This window comes from Trametes versicolor (genome assembly GCF_000271585.1).
Source record: "Trametes versicolor FP-101664 SS1 unplaced genomic scaffold TRAVEscaffold_1, whole genome shotgun sequence".
In the NCBI taxonomy this organism is placed as follows: domain Eukaryota; kingdom Fungi; phylum Basidiomycota; class Agaricomycetes; order Polyporales; family Polyporaceae; genus Trametes; species Trametes versicolor.
This window is the reverse complement of record NW_007360321.1, coordinates 3,374,856-3,391,936: the sequence shown is the minus strand read 5'-3', so window position 1 is coordinate 3,391,936 and position 17,081 is coordinate 3,374,856. Positions and strand designations below refer to the sequence as shown.

The window sequence follows — 17,081 nt, the reverse complement described above, 5'->3', positions numbered from 1 at the left end:
CCCCTCGCCCACCGTTCCTGCCGCTCTGGCTGCGCCGCGCGCTGAGAACGCCGCGGCCAGTGGATCGGGTGCGAACCAGCCGAAGAAGACTTTCGGAGGTGGTGACGAGGAGCTCATCGACTACCCCTCCGACGAAGACCCCACCAAGCAGTGAACCTGGTCGCGAGACCTGGTTGCACTGGGAGGGCGGATGTAACGCCCAGGCGCGGCCGAGCACTCCGGCGCTGGACTTACCGTACTAGTTACTCCTGCCTTTCTCGGTCTACCCGCGTTCTGCTTACAGAACGCTCTCTCATCCCGCCTTGGCTTCGCCTTGGCACTAAAACTTCCTTCTCTCTCTCTCTCCTCCCCGCTACGTATAAAACCTCTTGTATTCACGTACGGCTGAGGGATCGTTCCTTCTGCAATCGACCAGACCGTAACCCTGTCTATCAGCGTCTGAACGTTCTCGTGTGCCACCTCCTTCCTATTCTGGTTGCCGGCGTCACACGGTCCGGACTGTCGGGTTACGCGCCGCCGGGCTCGAATTGACATAAACGCTCGACAAGCTGTGCTGCCTTCTACATCGTCGGCGCAGCTCGGGCGTTGGGCAGAGAGGCTCAGAAGTGTGGTCGAGGACCACTTGCGAAGGTTTGCGAGCAGCGGGGATGCACTGCAAGGTAGGAAGTGCCCGAAGGGGAATTTGCGGGATGTTCTGTCACAGACGCGGGGCGTCACAGTAGATTGAGGTGTGACTGCACCGTGTTACCCCGCCGCCGCGACGCGCCGGACGCGTCGCAACCCGTTATCGATGGCGGTCGGCGCCCTCATTCTGCAACGGCATCGGAGCGGTTCGGACGGCAGTATACATGGTTATATGCGCGTAGGGTGCGCGGCGTGCGTGAGAGGGGAGAAGAGAAGAAAGCGACAGAATAGGCAGGAAACGATAGGGCAGGGCCGTGTTTGTGTGTGGGATGCCGGTCGGAGAGGCAGCCTGCGTCGGTGATAGGCTTCTCGCACGGTCATGCTCTCCGGACCGGCGGTGTGACAAAGACGTCAGCGCTGAGCACAGTCGGGCTTACATATCTCATCGACATCTCCTCTCCCCAACCGTTTGCGATCGCTATCCTCTTCGTCCGCAACCACCACCACACCCTCCCCTCCCGAATCTAATCCAACGCAATGGCAGCGCCCGTGTATGCACCGTCCATCTAGCCCCTTGCACCGTTCACAGTGATTGACATGCCTTGCAGCGGTGATATTGGCCTCATCGGTCTGGCCGTCATGGTAATCATCCATCGTCTCGTTTGCGCAGGCATTCGACTAACTGTAAGCCTCCCAGGGCCAAAACCTCATCCTCAACATGAACGACAAGGGCTTCACCGTCGTCGCGTACAACCGCACGACGAGCAAGGTCGATGCTTTCCTTGCTAACGAGGCCAAGGGTGCGCACACAAGCGACATCTAGCCGAGATCCTAGCCGCTCAATCTCCTTCATCTCAGGGACCAAGATCGTCGGCGCGCACTCCGTCGAGGAGCTCTGCGCCAAGCTCAAGCGCCCCCGCAAGATCATCCTCCTCGTCAAGGCCGGCCCCGCCGTCGACCAGTTCATCGACCAGCTCACGCCCTTCCTCGAGCCCGGTGACATCATCATCGATGGTGGTAACTCCCACTACCCCGACTCCATCCGCCGCACCAAGGAGCTCGAGGCGAAGGGCCTCCTCTTCGTCGGCTCCGGTGTTTCTGGCGGTGAGGAGGGTGCCCGCTACGGCCCCTCACTCATGCCCGGTGGTTCTCCCGCTGCATGGCCCGCCATCAAGGAGATCTTCCAGGCCACGGCCGCGCAGGTCGAGGGTGAGCCCTGCTGCGACTGGGTGGGCGAGACCGGTGCCGGCCACTACGTGAAGATGGTCCACAATGGTGAGAGCGTTCTCACGTTGATGCCCCGGCACGCGAAATTGATTAGAGATGTGCACAAGGTATCGAGTACGGTGACATGCAGCTGATCTCGGAGGCATACGACATCCTCAAGCGTGGCTTGGGTCTGACGGAGGGCGAGGTCGCGGACATCTTCACCACCTGGAACAAGGGTGTCCTCGACTCCTTCCTGATTGAGATCACCGCGAACATCCTCAAGTTCAACGATGACGACGGTGTTCCTTTGGTCACCAAGATTCTCGACAAGGCTGGCCAGAAGGGTACCGGAAAGTGGACTGCTATTGCTGCGCTTGACGCCGGCATGCCCGGTAGGTGAATTCGAAATATCTGAGCTGCCTGAAAAGCTTATTTTGTCGCTAGTCACCCTCATCGGCGAGGCTGTCTTCGCCCGCTGCTTGTCCGGCCTGAAGGAGGAGCGTGTGCGCGCCTCCAAGATTATTGCCGGCCCCCAAAAGGAGCCCTTCAAGGGCGACAAGAAGCAGTTCATCGACGACCTCGAGCAGGCTCTCTACGCCTCCAAGATCATCTCTTACACCCAGGGCTTCATGCTCATGCGTGAGACCGCGAAGGAGGTGAGCATCCAACGACTTATGTAATTTGCGCAGAATCTGACCACGCCTTGCAGCTCGACTGGAACCTCAACTACGCCGGCATCGCGCAGATGTGGCGTGGCGGTTGCATCATCAAGTCCGTCTTCCTCGGCGACATCACCAAGGCGTACCAGAAGGACCAGAAGCTCGAGTCGCTGCTCTTCGACGACTTCTTCAACAAGGCCGTCCACAAGGCGCAGCCCGGCTGGCGCCGCATCAACGCGCAGGCCGTCCTCTGGGGTATCCCCACGCCCGCGTTCAGCACCGCGCTCGCGTTCTTCGACGGCTACCGCAGCGAGGTCGTCCCCGCGAACCTGCTCCAGGCTCAGGTCAGTGCAACCAGCTCACTCACATGAGGCCTGCAGCTGATGCGCTCTCTAGCGTGACTACTTCGGTGCCCACACTTTCCGTGTCGTCCCCGGCAAGGAGAGCGCCAAGCTCAAGCTCGGCGAGGACATCCGTAAGTTGCTATCTTTACCAATTCACGCTAGCCGTGACTCACCTGAACACCCAAGACGTCAACTGGACCGGTCGTGGCGGCAACGTCTCGGCATCCTCATACTCGGCCTAAGCGTCGTCGATGCGTACGACCGTGCAATGGTCTTGTCGGATTCGCTCATAGACGCACCAGAGCAGCCGGGCATCGTCGCACCGTCATCTAGCATCTGGAACACGGAATGGGGAAGACAATCTTCGGGGGTGGTACGATAGCATGTATCGTGTAGAATGAAATCAAACAATCCGTGTACACAACAACATATACGTGTGGCATACATATGTAGACAGATGCAAGCCAGCGTGGACGGACGAATGCAGCCCTGACCGCTTCTCCTCCAATGTGGTAACGAGCTAGGCCAGAACGGTATGCGCGCAGGTGGTTCGTAGGATCGTCGCTGGCCACAGCCGCTGCGTCGGGCTGGCACCGCCCGGTGCCTCACTTCTGGTCTTCCCTGATCGGCGGCAGCTCCCACCCCTGGGGCCCAAAGTGCGGGATGACCATCGCCACGCCGTCCTTGTTCTTCACCGGCTTCGAGTACGTGCAGAGCGCCCTGCCGAGCGCGGCGAGCCACGCCCCGTTCGCGACCGTGAGGCCCTTGACGAACACGCGCGACGTGCGCACGACCTCGAGGAACACGACGTACTCGGGCGGCGCCCCGCCCGCGAGCACGGACGACGGGTGCAGGAACACGTCCTCGTCGATGCCCAGCGCCGCGTAGGCGACCCCACGCGCGGTCGTGTACTGTGCCCCCGTGCCCGCTGAGGCGGCGCCCTTCGCGGCGATGTCTTTGCGCACGGCGATCTGGTCAATGAAGCCCGCGGCGATGAGCTGCCGGAGGACTTTGAGCTGCGGGGAGGGGGGTGGGGTGGTTAGTGTGTGATGTGTGTGAGTGGGGAGGGAGGGGTTACCTGGAGCGCGTTGGGTGGGCGGAGGTTCGCCTCGAAGCCGGTCTGGACGTCGGGGAAGTTCGTCTGCACGATGCTGCTGATCTGTGCGCGCAGCTTGTGGATCTCTTCCATCGCCTGGCGGGTGGATGGGAAGGTCAGTGCTCAGTTAATGCATGTCTGATGGCTACGAACATACCTTTGGACGGACGAAGTGCTCCTCGCAGAACTTGTGGCCGCCCCCGGCGTACTCGTACGCGCCTACGACGGAGAGTATGCGCAGGACGTCGCTCGACGAGTTTCCGAGCGCCGAGTGCAGCTGCTGCGACTGGAAGAACGCCTTCCGACGGACCCTCCGCATCTCCTTCGCGCGCGCCGCCTCGCCCGTCAGGTGCGCCAGCTCCTCGTTCTCCTCGTCCTCCTCGCCCTCCAGCGCCTCCTCGCGCAGGAACGGGTCGCCCACCGAGAGCGCGGCGACGATCGCGATCACGTACGGCAGGCACCCGTGCTGCCTCCCGCTCACGAGCATGCGCGAGAAGCGCGGCGAGAGCGGGAAGAGCGCCATCGTGCGCCCGATCTCCGTGACGGGCCCGCCGAGCGGGGCCCCACCCGGGGCGGGGGCGAGCGCGCCGAGGTGCGTGAGCACCTTCTCCGCCTTGCGGAGGCTCGTGCGGTCTGGGGGCGTGGGGAAGGGGAAGTTCGCGACGGAGTCGATGTGCATGCTCTTCATCTGGAGCACGACGCCCTCGATGGGCATGCGCAGGATCTCGGGCTGCGAGAACGGGTCGAAGTAGTTCTCGAAGAGCGCGGAGGAGTAGAGGCGGTAGCAGTGCCCCGGGCCTGTGCGGCCGGCACGGCCTGCGCGTTGGGCGGCGGAGGCTTTGGATACCCAGCTTACTTGGAAAGCTTGGATACCGTTGGCGACATCATATCGCCGCTGGATCAGGTGTCAGCGACCGCCTCGTTCATGGATGGCAATAGTCAACTCACCTCCTTTGCGCGACCGCAGTCTACCACATAGCGGATACCAGGAATGGTGAGTGACGTTTCTGCGACGTTTGTCGCCACAACCACTAGCCGAGTGCCGGGAGGTGGCTCTTTGAAGACCTCCATTTGCTTCTCGCTGGAGAGCAACGCATACAGTGGAACGATATGCATGGGAACTGTCGAGGACTAAGTATACTGCACTTGAAGCGCCAATGAGGCCCTTACCATCAGTGTCTTCCGCTTTGATGCCCAGCTCCTCGTTCTCCGCTTCCTCGTCGTCCGAGTCAAGAGCCTCCGCGTCGATGTCACCATCTACGTCGAACGCCAGAGCCTCGTCGTCTCGTCGCGCGTCGCCCAATTCGATGTCCTCCGCTTCCACGTCGGCTACGCCAATGATGTCAATAGACAGGACTGTCCACAGGAATCACAGGACATACCATGTGCGGGTGCAACGGCATGCGCTGGTGGCTTGTCCTCGCCGAGCTTCTTTGCCAGGTTGCTGAGACGTGTTTGCAGGGATATCTTCGACTTCCGGTGTTCCTCTATGGCCTTCTTTCCGTACATTGTCTCGAGCTTCTTGCACACCCCGGTGATCTCATTTTGGCCCGTGAGGAAAATGAGTATACCGCCAGGGGGCAGTCGCGCATGGATCTTGCTGGCTTTCTTGACCGCCTCTGTAACGTAGTCGGACGACGTCCGCCGGCTGAAGTGGACGGTCACTGGATGCTGGCGAGCAGGGACGTTGATGATCGGTGGTGGCGAGGGAAACAGCGCCGTGTTCTCCGCAAAGTCGGCGACGCGTAAGGTAGCAGACATGATAATCAAGCGCAAAGGCTGTAAGATATGAGCTGTGAGCTAGATAGTGAGACGGCTAAGAGGGAGCCAACGCACCTTCATGTCGTCCTTCCCTTCCTTCCACATCTCCTCCCGCAACTTGACGACTCGGCTCAGAACGCCGATGAGGATATCGGTATTCATGCTCCGCTCGTGCGCCTCGTCGATAATGATGACCGAGTACTTCTTCAGCAAGAAGTCGGTGGCCAGCTCTCGCAAGAGCACACCGTCGGTCATGAACTTGATCGAGGTCGACGGCGAAACGGTCGCGTCGTACCGTATCTGGTACGAGACACGAGTGGAGGCTAAGGACAGTTCATGCGCAACGCGAGACGCCATGGACATTGCGGCAACACGCCGCGGCTGTGTGACACCGATCATGCCAGGGTTGTCTGGTTCGAAATTGAGTATCCAGGTCATTGTTCGAGGAGGAGGATCACTGACCACTACCGGCAGAACCAAATCCAGCTTCGAAGAGGAACTGGGGTACCTGTGTTGTCTTACCGCTACCCGTCTCACCGCAGATGATAACAACACTATTCAAGAGTATGGCCTCCATGATAGGCTGTTCTTCCGCGACGATTGGGAGGAGAAGCCTAGCTTCCTCCACCTCAGATGGGCGCGACACGGATACAACCTTGCGCTTCCTAGACTGAGAACCGTCGGCGGTCTTCTTGGCAGACTCTTGCATATGCTGTGCGAGCGAAGTGTGTGGTAGCTGCAAATCCTCTCCCAGCGGACCTCGCATCTCTCTTGGCCCGTCTGAGTGCTCCGTTTTCCGCTTCTTCGGCGGTGGGGCGGTCTCCACATGCGCAAGTGTAGGATCTGTTGTCGCAGAATCATCTGGAGGTGGGGCGATGTATCCCTTGGCTACGCTGAGTTGCTTCATGGCCCAATCCTTGAACCCAAGCCGTTTTCGTTTTGTGCCTCCGGACTCTTCCGCTGAAGGTGCTTGCGGTGGTTCTTCCAATGGCTCTTCTGCCTCCTCCGCGTCAGAGTTTTCAGGGTTGTCTGAAGCGTCGTCTGCGCCAGACTGTTCGTCGGCCTCTTCGACGCTATCGTAGGCCGAATCCGAGCTGTCGAAAGATGCGTCCGAGTCCTCCGCCGGTTTCCGATTCCGTTTGTTGGAGCCCGTGTCTTTCCACGACGTAAATGCCGCCTTGCAGAGTTCATGTTTAACTTCACTAGAAGACATTCCACCAAACAGTTGACTCTACCTTGGAATGTTTTGGCTTCCTCTTCGAAATCTTCGGGGCTGCTGTAGTACCATCGGAATTGTGGCGAAGCGCACTTCCAATGACGGATGTTGAAGGTAATGGGTCTTCGAATCCGGAGGACTGCACTGCCGTGGAGAACCCAGAGTCCACAATCACCACTGGTCTTGAGCGCGACATGCCCTCCTGGACGTTATCGTGTTCGCGCGTATACCTTGTAGAGCGGTCAATATCCATGTATGCATCTTCGTCGCTCTCTTCACGGTCGCCGGCTTCAGACGGTGGAGCATCGTTGCGACGCCGTTTCCCCTTGCCCGCGCGACCGTCCAAAGCGCGTCTGACGTCAAGGTCCTCCTCCTTCTCCAGCCGGCGTAGATGAGTGGAAGGCTTCCCCGTGCCAAGAGTCGCGGATGACTGCAAGTGGAGTGCAGCCGAGGCCTGAGCCTGACTCTTCCTTGGGCATCAATTCAGCTACTTGCTGCTATGCGCATTTCGGCAGGACGTACGATAGCTTTTCAAAGAGGTCAACCCGCTCTTCTTGCTTCAGCTTTTTCTCCTATACAAACGCTGAGTATAGGGGTGCTGCTGAGAGGTGTGGGCTACGAACGATGTATTTGTCTAGTCTCTTCTTTTTCTTACTATTCGCCTTCGAGTCGAGCTCCGCGAGCATCTGGTGGTGTAGTCAGTCGCTGGACCAAACTAAGCTGGTAAGAGAACTTCACGCACCTCTTCTCGCATCTTCAGCTTCCGCTCCTGCTCCTTCTCCTCCTCGGTCTTAGGAACTACGATTGTGGCATTGGGGTCCGGGCGGTCCTGGACAGTCTCCTGCTTGTCCGTGCGGTGTTTTGCCTTCTTCTTGTGCGCGGACCGCGCCTTGGCATTATATCGTGTGCGTTGCATCTCCAGCTCCAGTGAAGTAGCAGAGTCCAAGAATGTGAGCAGTCAAGAAGGGTGGATGGGTGTGGTGTAACGGAACGGTATAGACGCCCGCTCACTCCGTAAAATTCAGATCTCGATCGCGCCAGATCGCGCCGCGTCGATCTGCTCAAATAGGCGCCCATAGTGATCGGAGTCGACGCACCTCCTGCGTCGGCTTTGACCCCATCTTGCTCTTGACCGCTTTGCAGCAGCCAGATCCGACCGTAACCGACAGTGTTTTTAGTGCTATGTGTGGGATTCTTTTCTCGCTCTGTGCGGCGAACGCGGACTATGAAACGCTCGAAACTCTGCGAGGGCTCTTCCCGAAACTACAAGAAGTGATCTGTTCAAGAGGTAATCACGTTCTCAAGTGAGCGGTGACCATCGTTGACAGCTCGAACAGGACCCGATGCTCAGCATACGACCTATCTTGATATGCTCCACGCGAAGCTCACCTTTTGTGCGTCGGAGCTACGCTTGAGAGGCGATGTTTTCATCAAGCAACCTCATACCAACGAAGAGGGGAACATACTTTGCTGGAACGGCGAGGTACGTATCGTTCAGGGGTAATGCGTATGCGACTCACCGTTGTATCTAATCCTGTCAGGTTTTTGAGGGGCTTGAGGTACAGAAATCTCGCAGACGCAACACGCGAATATCACGATGAGCATTAAATATATGTAGGTACAAGCCGAGGAAAACGACGGTTCAAAGTTGTTTGAAGCACTGAAAGACGCTAAAGACGAACAAGATGTTGTCAGTGTTTTCGGCCGTATAGAGGGACCGTGAGTCGAGAAAAACATTCCCGACACACTGAGATACTCAACCAGACCACAGATACGCCTTCCTCTACTACCATGTAGGGAATACAACGTTTCGCAAGTTTGCACGAAGCGCCACCTTACACTGGGATAGAAACGTTCAAACAGGCTATATTTCGCCCGAGATCCACTAGGAAGACGTTCGCTCTTGGTGCATTATCCGGACGAGACCCGCCCATATTTCCTGCTATCTTCTGTTTCCGTTGGCATGCATCCGGGATACTCGTTCGAAGAGATATCAACGGAGTATATATACTCAATAGACCTCGACACTCTCAACTCAGATGGCGTAAGCAATTCCATCTACACACGGACTAACTAATTGACCCTTCTCCTGCTCAGATGTTAGGAATCGGATCATGTATCGCTCGATTATCTCGCTCCTCTGAGAATGACACGTTGCCCTTCGTGCGTAATTCACCCGTCCAGTCTTTGCGGCTTTCCATTCTGAACTACGGCTCGCCGAGCGTACAGGCACAACCACATTCTGTAAACAGGACGCTCCCAGATGATCCGCCGAAGGTTCAAAGCCTAGATGATATTCCGCCCCACCTGGAGGCTCCAGTAGACAGTTTGATCGCCGAGCTAGACCGGAGTGTCATGCTCCAGGTCCGAGACATACCCAGAAGAAAGCAGGTCGATGTTCTTCCCCTTTAGCGATTTACATTAAGCTGCTCTCCGCAGACTTGCCTCAGGCGAGGCACGAGTGGCTGTCTTCTTTAGCGGAGGCATCGACTCCACCATGCTGGCATACTTAGCCGATAGGTAAGAATCTTATCCGCGGAATCAAGAAGATCTTTCACTTACCCGCCGCTTAGGCACGTCGCTCCAGAAGAGCCCATAGACCTCCTCAACGTCGCCTTTGAGAACCCACGCAAGATCGCAGTGAAAGTGGATGGCAACATCGGCGGCCTCCCGAAACGAGAAAAGAAGCAGAAGCTGCGCGAGCCACTCGACTACTCCACGGTGAAGGTCTCTTTCGACGTACCCGACCGACTCACCGGCTTGCAAGAACTCGAAGAGCTGAGGCGGTTATGCCCTAACCGCACGTGGAACTTTCTGGAGGTCAACGTGCCGTTCGAGGACTCGCTAAACGCTAGGCCAATAGTAGAGGCTCTCATGTTCCCCTCCAGAACGGTAATGGACATGGTACGTCGTCTGGCCGGGTAATATCAGTTGCGTGTTGTCTTATTGAACACGCAGAGCCTCGCCATCGCGCTGTACTTCGCCGCACGCGCTGAGGGTCAGATTCGCGCACATCCGGGCGCGGATTCTACGCCGTACACAAGCCCTGCGAGAGTGTTGCTGAATGGCTTAGGCTCTGACGAGCTTCTGGGCGGATACGGCCGCCACCGCACCGCATTCAAGGCGGCAGGATGGCAGGCAGTCATCGACGAGGTACGTGTGGTCAACGGCAATCCTACCCGATGCTTCGACTAAGCTCCCTATAGCTTCAGCTCGAGATCGACCGCATACCCACGCGGAATCTGGGTAGGGATGACCGTGTCATCTCTTCCTGGGGGAAAGAAACAAGACATCCGTTTCTGTCTTTGTCGGTCGTCAATTTCCTCGCTCAGCTGCCGGTTCACTTGAAGATGGACCCGCGTCTGGAGTCTGGCTTGGGGGAGAAGTTGCTTTTACGGCTCGCGGCACGGAAGGTTGGGCTAGTGGAAGCCAGTTCGAGGAAGAAGAGGGCGATGCAGTTTGGGAGTCATTCGGCGCGGATGGCGCCAGGTGAGGGCGACAAGAAGGGGGATATCCTCATAGAAACCTAGAAGACCTTTCAATCGCCGTAAATATGTGGTCAGTCAATTTGCGATGGTTCGGCGCGCTACGACTAAATACTGACTCAACTCGTCCAGTTAGCACTTCGCAGCGATGCATGATGAAGTCGAGCGAATATGCACCGTGATAGTTGTGCATCAACGTAAAGTTCGTCTGTTCTGACGCGCGGATGCCGCGGAGAAAGTACAAGTCGACACGAGCGCCAGTCATTGAATTGCCACAACGCTGGCTGTTCCTCCAAACTTCGACGCTCAAGCCCCGGTCCTTGCAAGAAGTTCGTGATCATGATGTGAGTCTTTACATCGCCTTGTACCAATTGCAGCTTATCTACAGCGCAAACGTTCAAAGTGCCGCCCGTCCTTCAAGACAATAGCTTTTTAGGTTCGCGCCCTCGACCACCTTCTCACCCAGTAGGGTCCCTTTTGTGCGACGATGGGAATCGAACTGTATCCATGCGGTAGGTTTGGCTCGAACATCAGATACTCCTTGTTACGATTCAATGGTTTGCATACTGCCTCCGAGTTGAATGTCTTCGATGATGAGGTGAACGGGTCTGTCAGCCTCTCACCTTCGAACATCTTCATAGTGCAGGCTTCTGGGCACCGCCATGTCCACTTTACAATTGACCCTCCATGCCGCTCATGTCAAAGGAGAACATACCGTTGTGCTGCTACGCCGACATGACAACCGCTGCCGTATGTTGTTCTGAGGACGAGCTTGGGCGCATTGCTCCCGTAGATAAGTAGTAGCGGAAGATGTCCAACTTGCTACAGCGTTTCCCTCTTTAAACGACTCTACTCGCAGAAAGACATAGGTGAGTAACTTGGCGTCCTTGGAAAGTATAACTTATACTGATTCATCGAGTCAATAAGTAGCTAGGGCCCTACCCTCTGTCGCATCTTCAAACCTCTCGGCCTACATTACTACTCCAGCATTTTCCCGCAGAAAGAACGTAAATCGTAGGCATCGATATCTATACAGCTTGTGATTTTGACTGATAACCCATTACGCAGGCACGACGCTCCGGGATGAGCATCTTTGCCGCAACCCAGCCCAGACTGAATCACGACATACTACTCGTGGTCATGACGTTCTGCAAAAAACCCACTATTTCCCGTATGATGCGGACGTGCTCTTCCCTCAGTCGCTCTGGAGCGAGACTGCTCCTTAATGGCACTGTGAACATCAACGACGCATACGCTCTCGAGTCCCTCTGTCACTTCCTGCGGGCAGACAGCTTCTCCCGCATACGCCACCTCCGCGACCTCGAGCTACGCATCGACGAGAAGTTGCCGCGGCCGATCGCCCGCCAACTCGTCGAGATCCTAGGCAGAACGACCCATCTCGACACGCTCACACTGGCCGAGGCCGAGCCCATCCTGCAGTCGCACGACCCCGCCATCGCCACGGCCATCGCGAGCCTCACCACCCTCCGCACGCTCGTGCTCTCCGGCGCGGAGGAGCTGTCGCGCGACATGATGCTCATGCTGCAGTCCCCGCTCGAGGAGCTCCGGTTCGAGTACGACCCGCACGGCGACGCGCCGTTCGACGAGATGCTCGAGCCCGACGAGCTGCCGCAATACCACCCGCTCTTCCTCTGCCAGAAATTTGCCGCGTCTCTGCGGGACCTCGACTGCCGCTTCGCGTCGCCGCACACCGGCTTCACGTACCCGCAGCTGCCGGTGTACCCCAACCTGCGCTGTCTGACGCTCCAGGACGATTGGCCGGTCCTGCGGCCCTGGATTGCGTCGTGCCCGAACCTCACGGTGCTCTCCAGCACCACGCACCATGAGGCATGGGTCGCGGAAGATGAGGACGACGACGAGGATATCAACCCCGAGTGGCAGGAGCTGCGTCAGCGCAACCTGGACGACCAGGGCGCACACGGCACTTGGACGCACCTCGAGGATTACTCAGGGAACGTCGTCCCCCTGTATATCCTGGGACTCACCTGCCGCATCCCTAACATCACCATCGATGAGGACGTCAAGAGCTATCATGTGACCATGCTCAGTACGATTCTAGCCGAGGCAAAGCCCAAATACCTCAGCCTGCGCATGACGGGGCCTCTCCATGACTTTAGGGACAGTACCGCTGCCTTATTGACGCTCGAAGGGTGCTCCGAGCTGGAAACGCTAGACCTGTCCTTAGATCTTCATCGATGGGAAACCTTCGACTTTCAGGAACTATCGGTATGCCTTCATCATCATAGCCATATCCAACTATAGCTGATCAAACAGCTCTATCACAGGTGCCCTTGCTCGAGGCTCTTCCCCGTCTCCCTGCTCTCAACCTTCTGGACCTCGACTTCCGCGGCCCACAACAAAGAATGCCGCAAGTTGGACAGGGTACTACTCAAGAGTCCCCTACCGACGAGGATGTCGATCTCGTTGATTTTGGGAGGCGAGCTATCAATATAGCCTCTGTCCTCGCGAGAGTGGAGGTCCGCGTATGGTACTCTGAGCCTGGGCGCAAGAGGCGCTTCGTGCGGGTCACGAAGAGAGGGGATGACATTACCGTGATCAGTAAGTGATTCGATGGGTGGCAGAACTGCATCGCGGAGCGGAAATGGATGGTCTATACTCCATCATGGTATGCAGGATTAGGGTATACGGTATAGGAGAGGCGGGATGTCAATCCACGCGCTTCAATTCTACTGAGGTGTGTCGGATACATCGCCTCCAGTAGCGCACCCACTCCCCGATTGACCGGCGTTACCGCCGTTGTCTGCAAGCGAATGTCAGCTTCATATATCAAATGGCAAACATCATTGCACGTACTGGAATCCATGTTCATCACGGCACCCGAGTTATAGACGCTGCCGCCGATCGCATTGCCCGACGATCCGGAGTAGGCGTTTCCGCCTGCACCGCGACCGTCGTTCCCATGGCCTCCTGAGGCGCAACCCGACTGGGAGCCTCCGCCGTTGCCAGCGTTGTTTGAGTTCATGTTCATTATCGTGGGCATGCCGAAGTTGCTCCCCTGGTTCACGACGTCGCCACCGTTGACGTCTCCGCTGCTCCCAGTGTACGCGTTGCCGCCGAGAGTGCCGTCATCGTCTGTCCGCTTGATGACCTCGAAGCTCTTGACATCGCTATTTACGAAGACGTCAGTCTCTATCTCAACATAATGTAGGAAGTGTTCTTACTTTGTTACGGAGCCGCCGCCGACGTCGTGCGTCGTGCCCGAGTACGCGTTCCCGCCAATGGTATGCGCATCGAGAGCCCTCGGGGCGATACTGCTAACGATAAGAGAGTGTCGTATAACATGATATAGATTACACGTACGTGCGGCCCGTCCATGCCTGAGGCTGATGGTCCGGGAGAGCATCGCGGATCTCCTTGATGCCAATACGGGGATGAGCATGCCCGACGGTGGGGTCTTGACCGGGTTGGGACGGTGAGTTCGGCTTGGAGACGGTGAAGACGTCCGAGCTATAGCTGCCTGAGGCGGGGAAGGGAGCGCCGCTGACGACAGTGACGGTGGCGAAGAGGGCGCAGACGAGGCTGGGGGTACGCATGTTGGGGAATAGGTTGTGAGGTGAGAATAGGTTGTAGAGGTCAGAGATACAGAACAAGAGGCGGTACAAAGTCGAGAGGGGAGGAACGGAGACGAGAAAGTCTTGATGGTGGAGAGAGGAGAAGCTGTCGAATGAGCAGCCTACCCGCGGAGTAACCGATCTTATGTTGGAATACGGAGGCTGACATTCCAACCTCAACCAAGTCACCTTCCTCTTTCGTTTGACTTGAACCCATTCTGAGCGAATAGTGCGTTCGGCTTCTCGGCACAAATTAAGCGCCGAAGTTGTCTCGCCGAGTCAGCCGAACCGAGCACAACGCGTTCCCCTCGTGAATTATGGTCGAAAGAAACACACTGGATAGACCAGTAAGCACGTACGACAAGGAGCTGTAAGATAGAGCAGGTAGTAGTCCAGAAAGCGAATATATAACGCACAACAAAGAGTACATCCTTCAGAACGGCAGCGCAATTAGCAGCCTCGAGCCGCAGATAGGGAGGGACGCTAGGATGATTACGTCTGGAGAAACCGTAGGCAAAGCGTAGGATATCTAGAATGCTGGGTATCCCAAAGAAGAGTGTAAGAAGGGGGCGGGGAAGATAATTGTGAGGTAGTAAGAGGGAAACACACGTCTCAGTCGTCCACCATTAGCCATTCGGTGTCAGATTCACGTCCGTCTCCGCCAGAGATGGCGTCCCATCCGTCGTCGTCGTTGCTCCCGTCTCCCTCCTGTCCTCCCCGTTTCCCGACCCGTTGGTGGTCGTCGAGGCAGCGTCCCCCGTATCGTCTCCATTCGCCCCCGCTTGCTTGTTCAGAGCTGCCTGTCGCCGCGTCTGCAAGTCCTCGTAGAAATCGTTCGCCTCGTTCATCCTATTCACCTCCGCCTGCTTCGCGTCCAACCACCGCTGCAACAACTTTGCGTTATCCTTCGTGAGCGTCTGATTGCGTTCCTCGATTTGGCTGAGTTCCAGTTGGAGCGTGTTGATCTCGTCATGGAGGATCTGGAGTATGCGATATGAGCATTATCCCTACGGAAACGCGTAAATGATGACTCACCTGGGCCGTCCTATCCTTCTCTGACATCAGCTCGCTGTGTTGCTCGACCTTTTTGCGGAGTATAGCAATCTCGTCGCGTGACTTCCTCAGGCTCTCCGAGTCTACGCGCGACATCTCTTCCTTCTCGCGGAGGGTCTCGTTCATTGCGAGCAACCGCTGCGCGTTCTGACCTTGCGTCTTGTACACCGTCGCAAGCTCGTCTCGCAATGACGATATCTGTGACTCCAGGGAGGCGATATACGCGGCGCGTACGGGGTTGCTAAGTCCACGCAGTCAGGAACACTGCAAGTTGCGCTGATAATGGACATCACATACTCTTCGCCCGTGCCAGGAACGAACACGGTGGAACTGCTAGGATTTGGCCGGGCGGAGCCCATCGCGCGTAGTAGAGACGCATTGCGCTCCTTCAGCAGCTTCGTCTGTTGCGCCAATCTGCGATCTTTTCAGCGTTCACATTGAGATTGCGTCCAAGGGGCGAGTATGAGGCCGGCATGTCTGGGCGCGGCGCACGGCGGTAAGCACGTACATTGTTCGATCACCGGCGCGTACGATGACTCGCGAGCGTTGCGCTCGACGAGCCGCAGGCGTAGTGTTTCCTGCCAGGTTGGCTCAGCCATGATGGCGAGGAGGGGGATGGAGGGGAGGAGGGCACAGGGCCGGATGGAGGGATCGTGGCAGGAAGCAGCGAGAGTGGGCGCCTAGACGGAGCTCGAATAAGGGATCTGAGATTGCAGGGGAGGAAGCGCCGGCGTCGTCGACGCTCGTGGCTACGAGTCCGCATATCTTCCTTCTAGTAAACTTCTACCTGCCCACCGTCCTCCCTGTACATCCTTCATCATGGGTCGCGTTCTTCTCAAGGTATGTCGTATACTTATATCAGGATACTGTTTGGAGGCTGACGCGTTGCACAGGTTATCATTCTGGGTGATAGCGGGTATGTCGTCCGTCTGATTGCTTGGGGGTGCGGGAGCTGAGCGGGTCATTGTGGGCGTGGTTGGCGATAGGGTTGGCAAGACCTCTCTCATGAACCAGTATGTGAACAAGCGGTTCAGCAACCAGTACAAGGCGACCATTGGCGCAGACTTGTACGTTCCCGCTGTGAATCCCTTGGCGAACCCCTCTGAGTAGCACCGCCCGCAGCTTGACGAAGGAGGTTATGGTGGACGACCGACTTGTGACCATGCAGGTAAGTTAATATGTCCTCCCTTTACCGTTCCACCACCTAAGGCGGTGTGTAGCTGTGGGACACCGCAGGTCAAGAACGTTTCCAGTCGTTGGGGGTGGCTTTCTACCGTGGGGCGGATTGCTGCGTACTCGTGTACGACGTCAACAGCGCCAAGTCCTTCGAGACCCTCGACAGCTGGCGCGACGAGTTCCTTATCCAGGCCAGCCCACACGACCCGGAGAACTTCCCGTTCGTTGTGCTCGGGAACAAGATTGATATGGAGGAGAGCAAGCGTCAGGTACGCCCCCACCATAACCCTATCCCGTTATACGCGGTAGTTCTCACCCTGTTCCCGTGACTATAGGTCACCCAGAAGCGTGCGATGACCTGGTGCCAGTCCAAGGGCAACATCCCTTACTTCGAGACCTCCGCGAAGGAGGCCATCAACGTCGAGCAGGCGTTCCAGACGGTGGCGAAGAACGCGCTCCAGCAAGAACAGGATGACCAGCTGTAAGTGCCATCTCCCGTGCATAACTCAACTGGCAGCTCGCTGACGTCTAGAATCAGCTATGTGGACTACCCGGACCCGATCCGGATTGACTCGGAGAGCTCGCAGAGCATGGGCTGCAACTGCTGAACACGCCCGTAGACGCTTTCTCTGCGCTCATGACACCCCAGGACCTCCGGTTACCCCTTCTCGAGCCCTACAGCGCACTCTCTTGAGCGCGCCCGCGCACTTCACGATAGGCCTCGATTTACGATAATTTACCGATTCTTTTCGTCGCTGTTCCGTTTTCGCACTTGTACATCCGTATACTGAGCTATGAATATTGGTGTTGGAATAGCAAGTGCTGGAGACCGTGTCACCTCCCGAGTTGGGTGGTTGGGCAAATG

At 57.2% G+C, this 17,081-nt stretch overlaps 7 protein-coding genes across 7 annotated transcripts; 4 read left to right on the top strand and 3 right to left on the bottom strand.

The window, feature by feature from the left end:
- Window positions 1–1,161: 1,161 nt before the first annotated feature.
- On the top strand, window positions 1,162–3,078 carry TRAVEDRAFT_42264 (6-phosphogluconate dehydrogenase; the record flags this gene model as incomplete). Its single annotated transcript, XM_008034018.1, has 9 exons — window positions 1,162–1,175; window positions 1,233–1,266; window positions 1,322–1,424; window positions 1,483–1,899; window positions 1,959–2,225; window positions 2,278–2,489; window positions 2,543–2,836; window positions 2,889–2,967; window positions 3,023–3,078. 9 exons carry the CDS (start codon window positions 1,162–1,164, stop codon window positions 3,076–3,078), a joined length of 1,476 nt encoding a protein of 491 aa, XP_008032209.1.
- TRAVEDRAFT_140083 (P-loop containing nucleoside triphosphate hydrolase protein) lies at window positions 3,023–7,831 on the bottom strand. The gene is made up of 12 exons (XM_008034939.1): window positions 7,652–7,831; window positions 7,533–7,595; window positions 7,432–7,481; window positions 6,929–7,379; window positions 6,156–6,870; window positions 5,769–6,103; window positions 5,315–5,711; window positions 5,103–5,261; window positions 4,881–5,053; window positions 4,090–4,827; window positions 3,915–4,028; window positions 3,023–3,852 (listed from the first exon to the last, which is right to left on the bottom strand). The coding sequence occupies exons 1-12, from the start codon at window positions 7,823–7,825 to the stop codon at window positions 3,442–3,444; spliced, it is 3,780 nt and encodes a 1,259-aa protein (XP_008033130.1). The 5' UTR covers window positions 7,826–7,831; the 3' UTR covers window positions 3,023–3,441.
- A 254-nt stretch (window positions 7,832–8,085) lies between these two features.
- On the top strand, window positions 8,086–10,439 carry TRAVEDRAFT_159544 (uncharacterized protein; the record flags this gene model as incomplete). Its single annotated transcript, XM_008034938.1, has 12 exons — window positions 8,086–8,197; window positions 8,247–8,392; window positions 8,451–8,468; window positions 8,528–8,628; window positions 8,681–8,702; window positions 8,759–8,953; window positions 9,007–9,072; window positions 9,139–9,300; window positions 9,365–9,429; window positions 9,483–9,813; window positions 9,868–10,062; window positions 10,116–10,439. Exons 1-12 carry the CDS (start codon window positions 8,092–8,094, stop codon window positions 10,437–10,439), a joined length of 1,731 nt encoding a protein of 576 aa, XP_008033129.1. The 5' UTR covers window positions 8,086–8,091.
- A 1,038-nt stretch (window positions 10,440–11,477) lies between these two features.
- On the top strand, window positions 11,478–12,982 carry TRAVEDRAFT_42261 (uncharacterized protein; the record flags this gene model as incomplete). Its single annotated transcript, XM_008034017.1, has 2 exons — window positions 11,478–12,641; window positions 12,701–12,982. 2 exons carry the CDS (start codon window positions 11,478–11,480, stop codon window positions 12,980–12,982), a joined length of 1,446 nt encoding a protein of 481 aa, XP_008032208.1.
- A 120-nt stretch (window positions 12,983–13,102) lies between these two features.
- On the bottom strand, window positions 13,103–13,969 carry TRAVEDRAFT_42260 (uncharacterized protein; the record flags this gene model as incomplete). Its single annotated transcript, XM_008034016.1, has 4 exons — window positions 13,103–13,176; window positions 13,230–13,543; window positions 13,598–13,687; window positions 13,737–13,969. The coding sequence occupies 4 exons, from the start codon at window positions 13,967–13,969 to the stop codon at window positions 13,103–13,105; spliced, it is 711 nt and encodes a 236-aa protein (XP_008032207.1).
- Window positions 13,970–14,367: 398 nt separating this feature from the next.
- TRAVEDRAFT_25885 (ATG16-domain-containing protein) lies at window positions 14,368–15,665 on the bottom strand. The gene is made up of 4 exons (XM_008033684.1): window positions 15,549–15,665; window positions 15,338–15,461; window positions 15,023–15,281; window positions 14,368–14,967 (listed from the first exon to the last, which is right to left on the bottom strand). Exons 1-4 carry the CDS (start codon window positions 15,637–15,639, stop codon window positions 14,614–14,616), a joined length of 828 nt encoding a protein of 275 aa, XP_008031875.1. The 5' UTR covers window positions 15,640–15,665; the 3' UTR covers window positions 14,368–14,613.
- Window positions 15,666–15,829: 164 nt separating this feature from the next.
- Window positions 15,830–17,054, top strand: TRAVEDRAFT_159540 (Rab family GTPase YPT7). The gene is made up of 7 exons (XM_008034937.1): window positions 15,830–15,880; window positions 15,934–15,956; window positions 16,027–16,107; window positions 16,163–16,208; window positions 16,261–16,485; window positions 16,552–16,697; window positions 16,755–17,054. The coding sequence occupies exons 1-7, from the start codon at window positions 15,860–15,862 to the stop codon at window positions 16,822–16,824; spliced, it is 612 nt and encodes a 203-aa protein (XP_008033128.1). The 5' UTR covers window positions 15,830–15,859; the 3' UTR covers window positions 16,825–17,054.
- The last annotated feature ends 27 nt before the right edge of the window (window positions 17,055–17,081 follow it).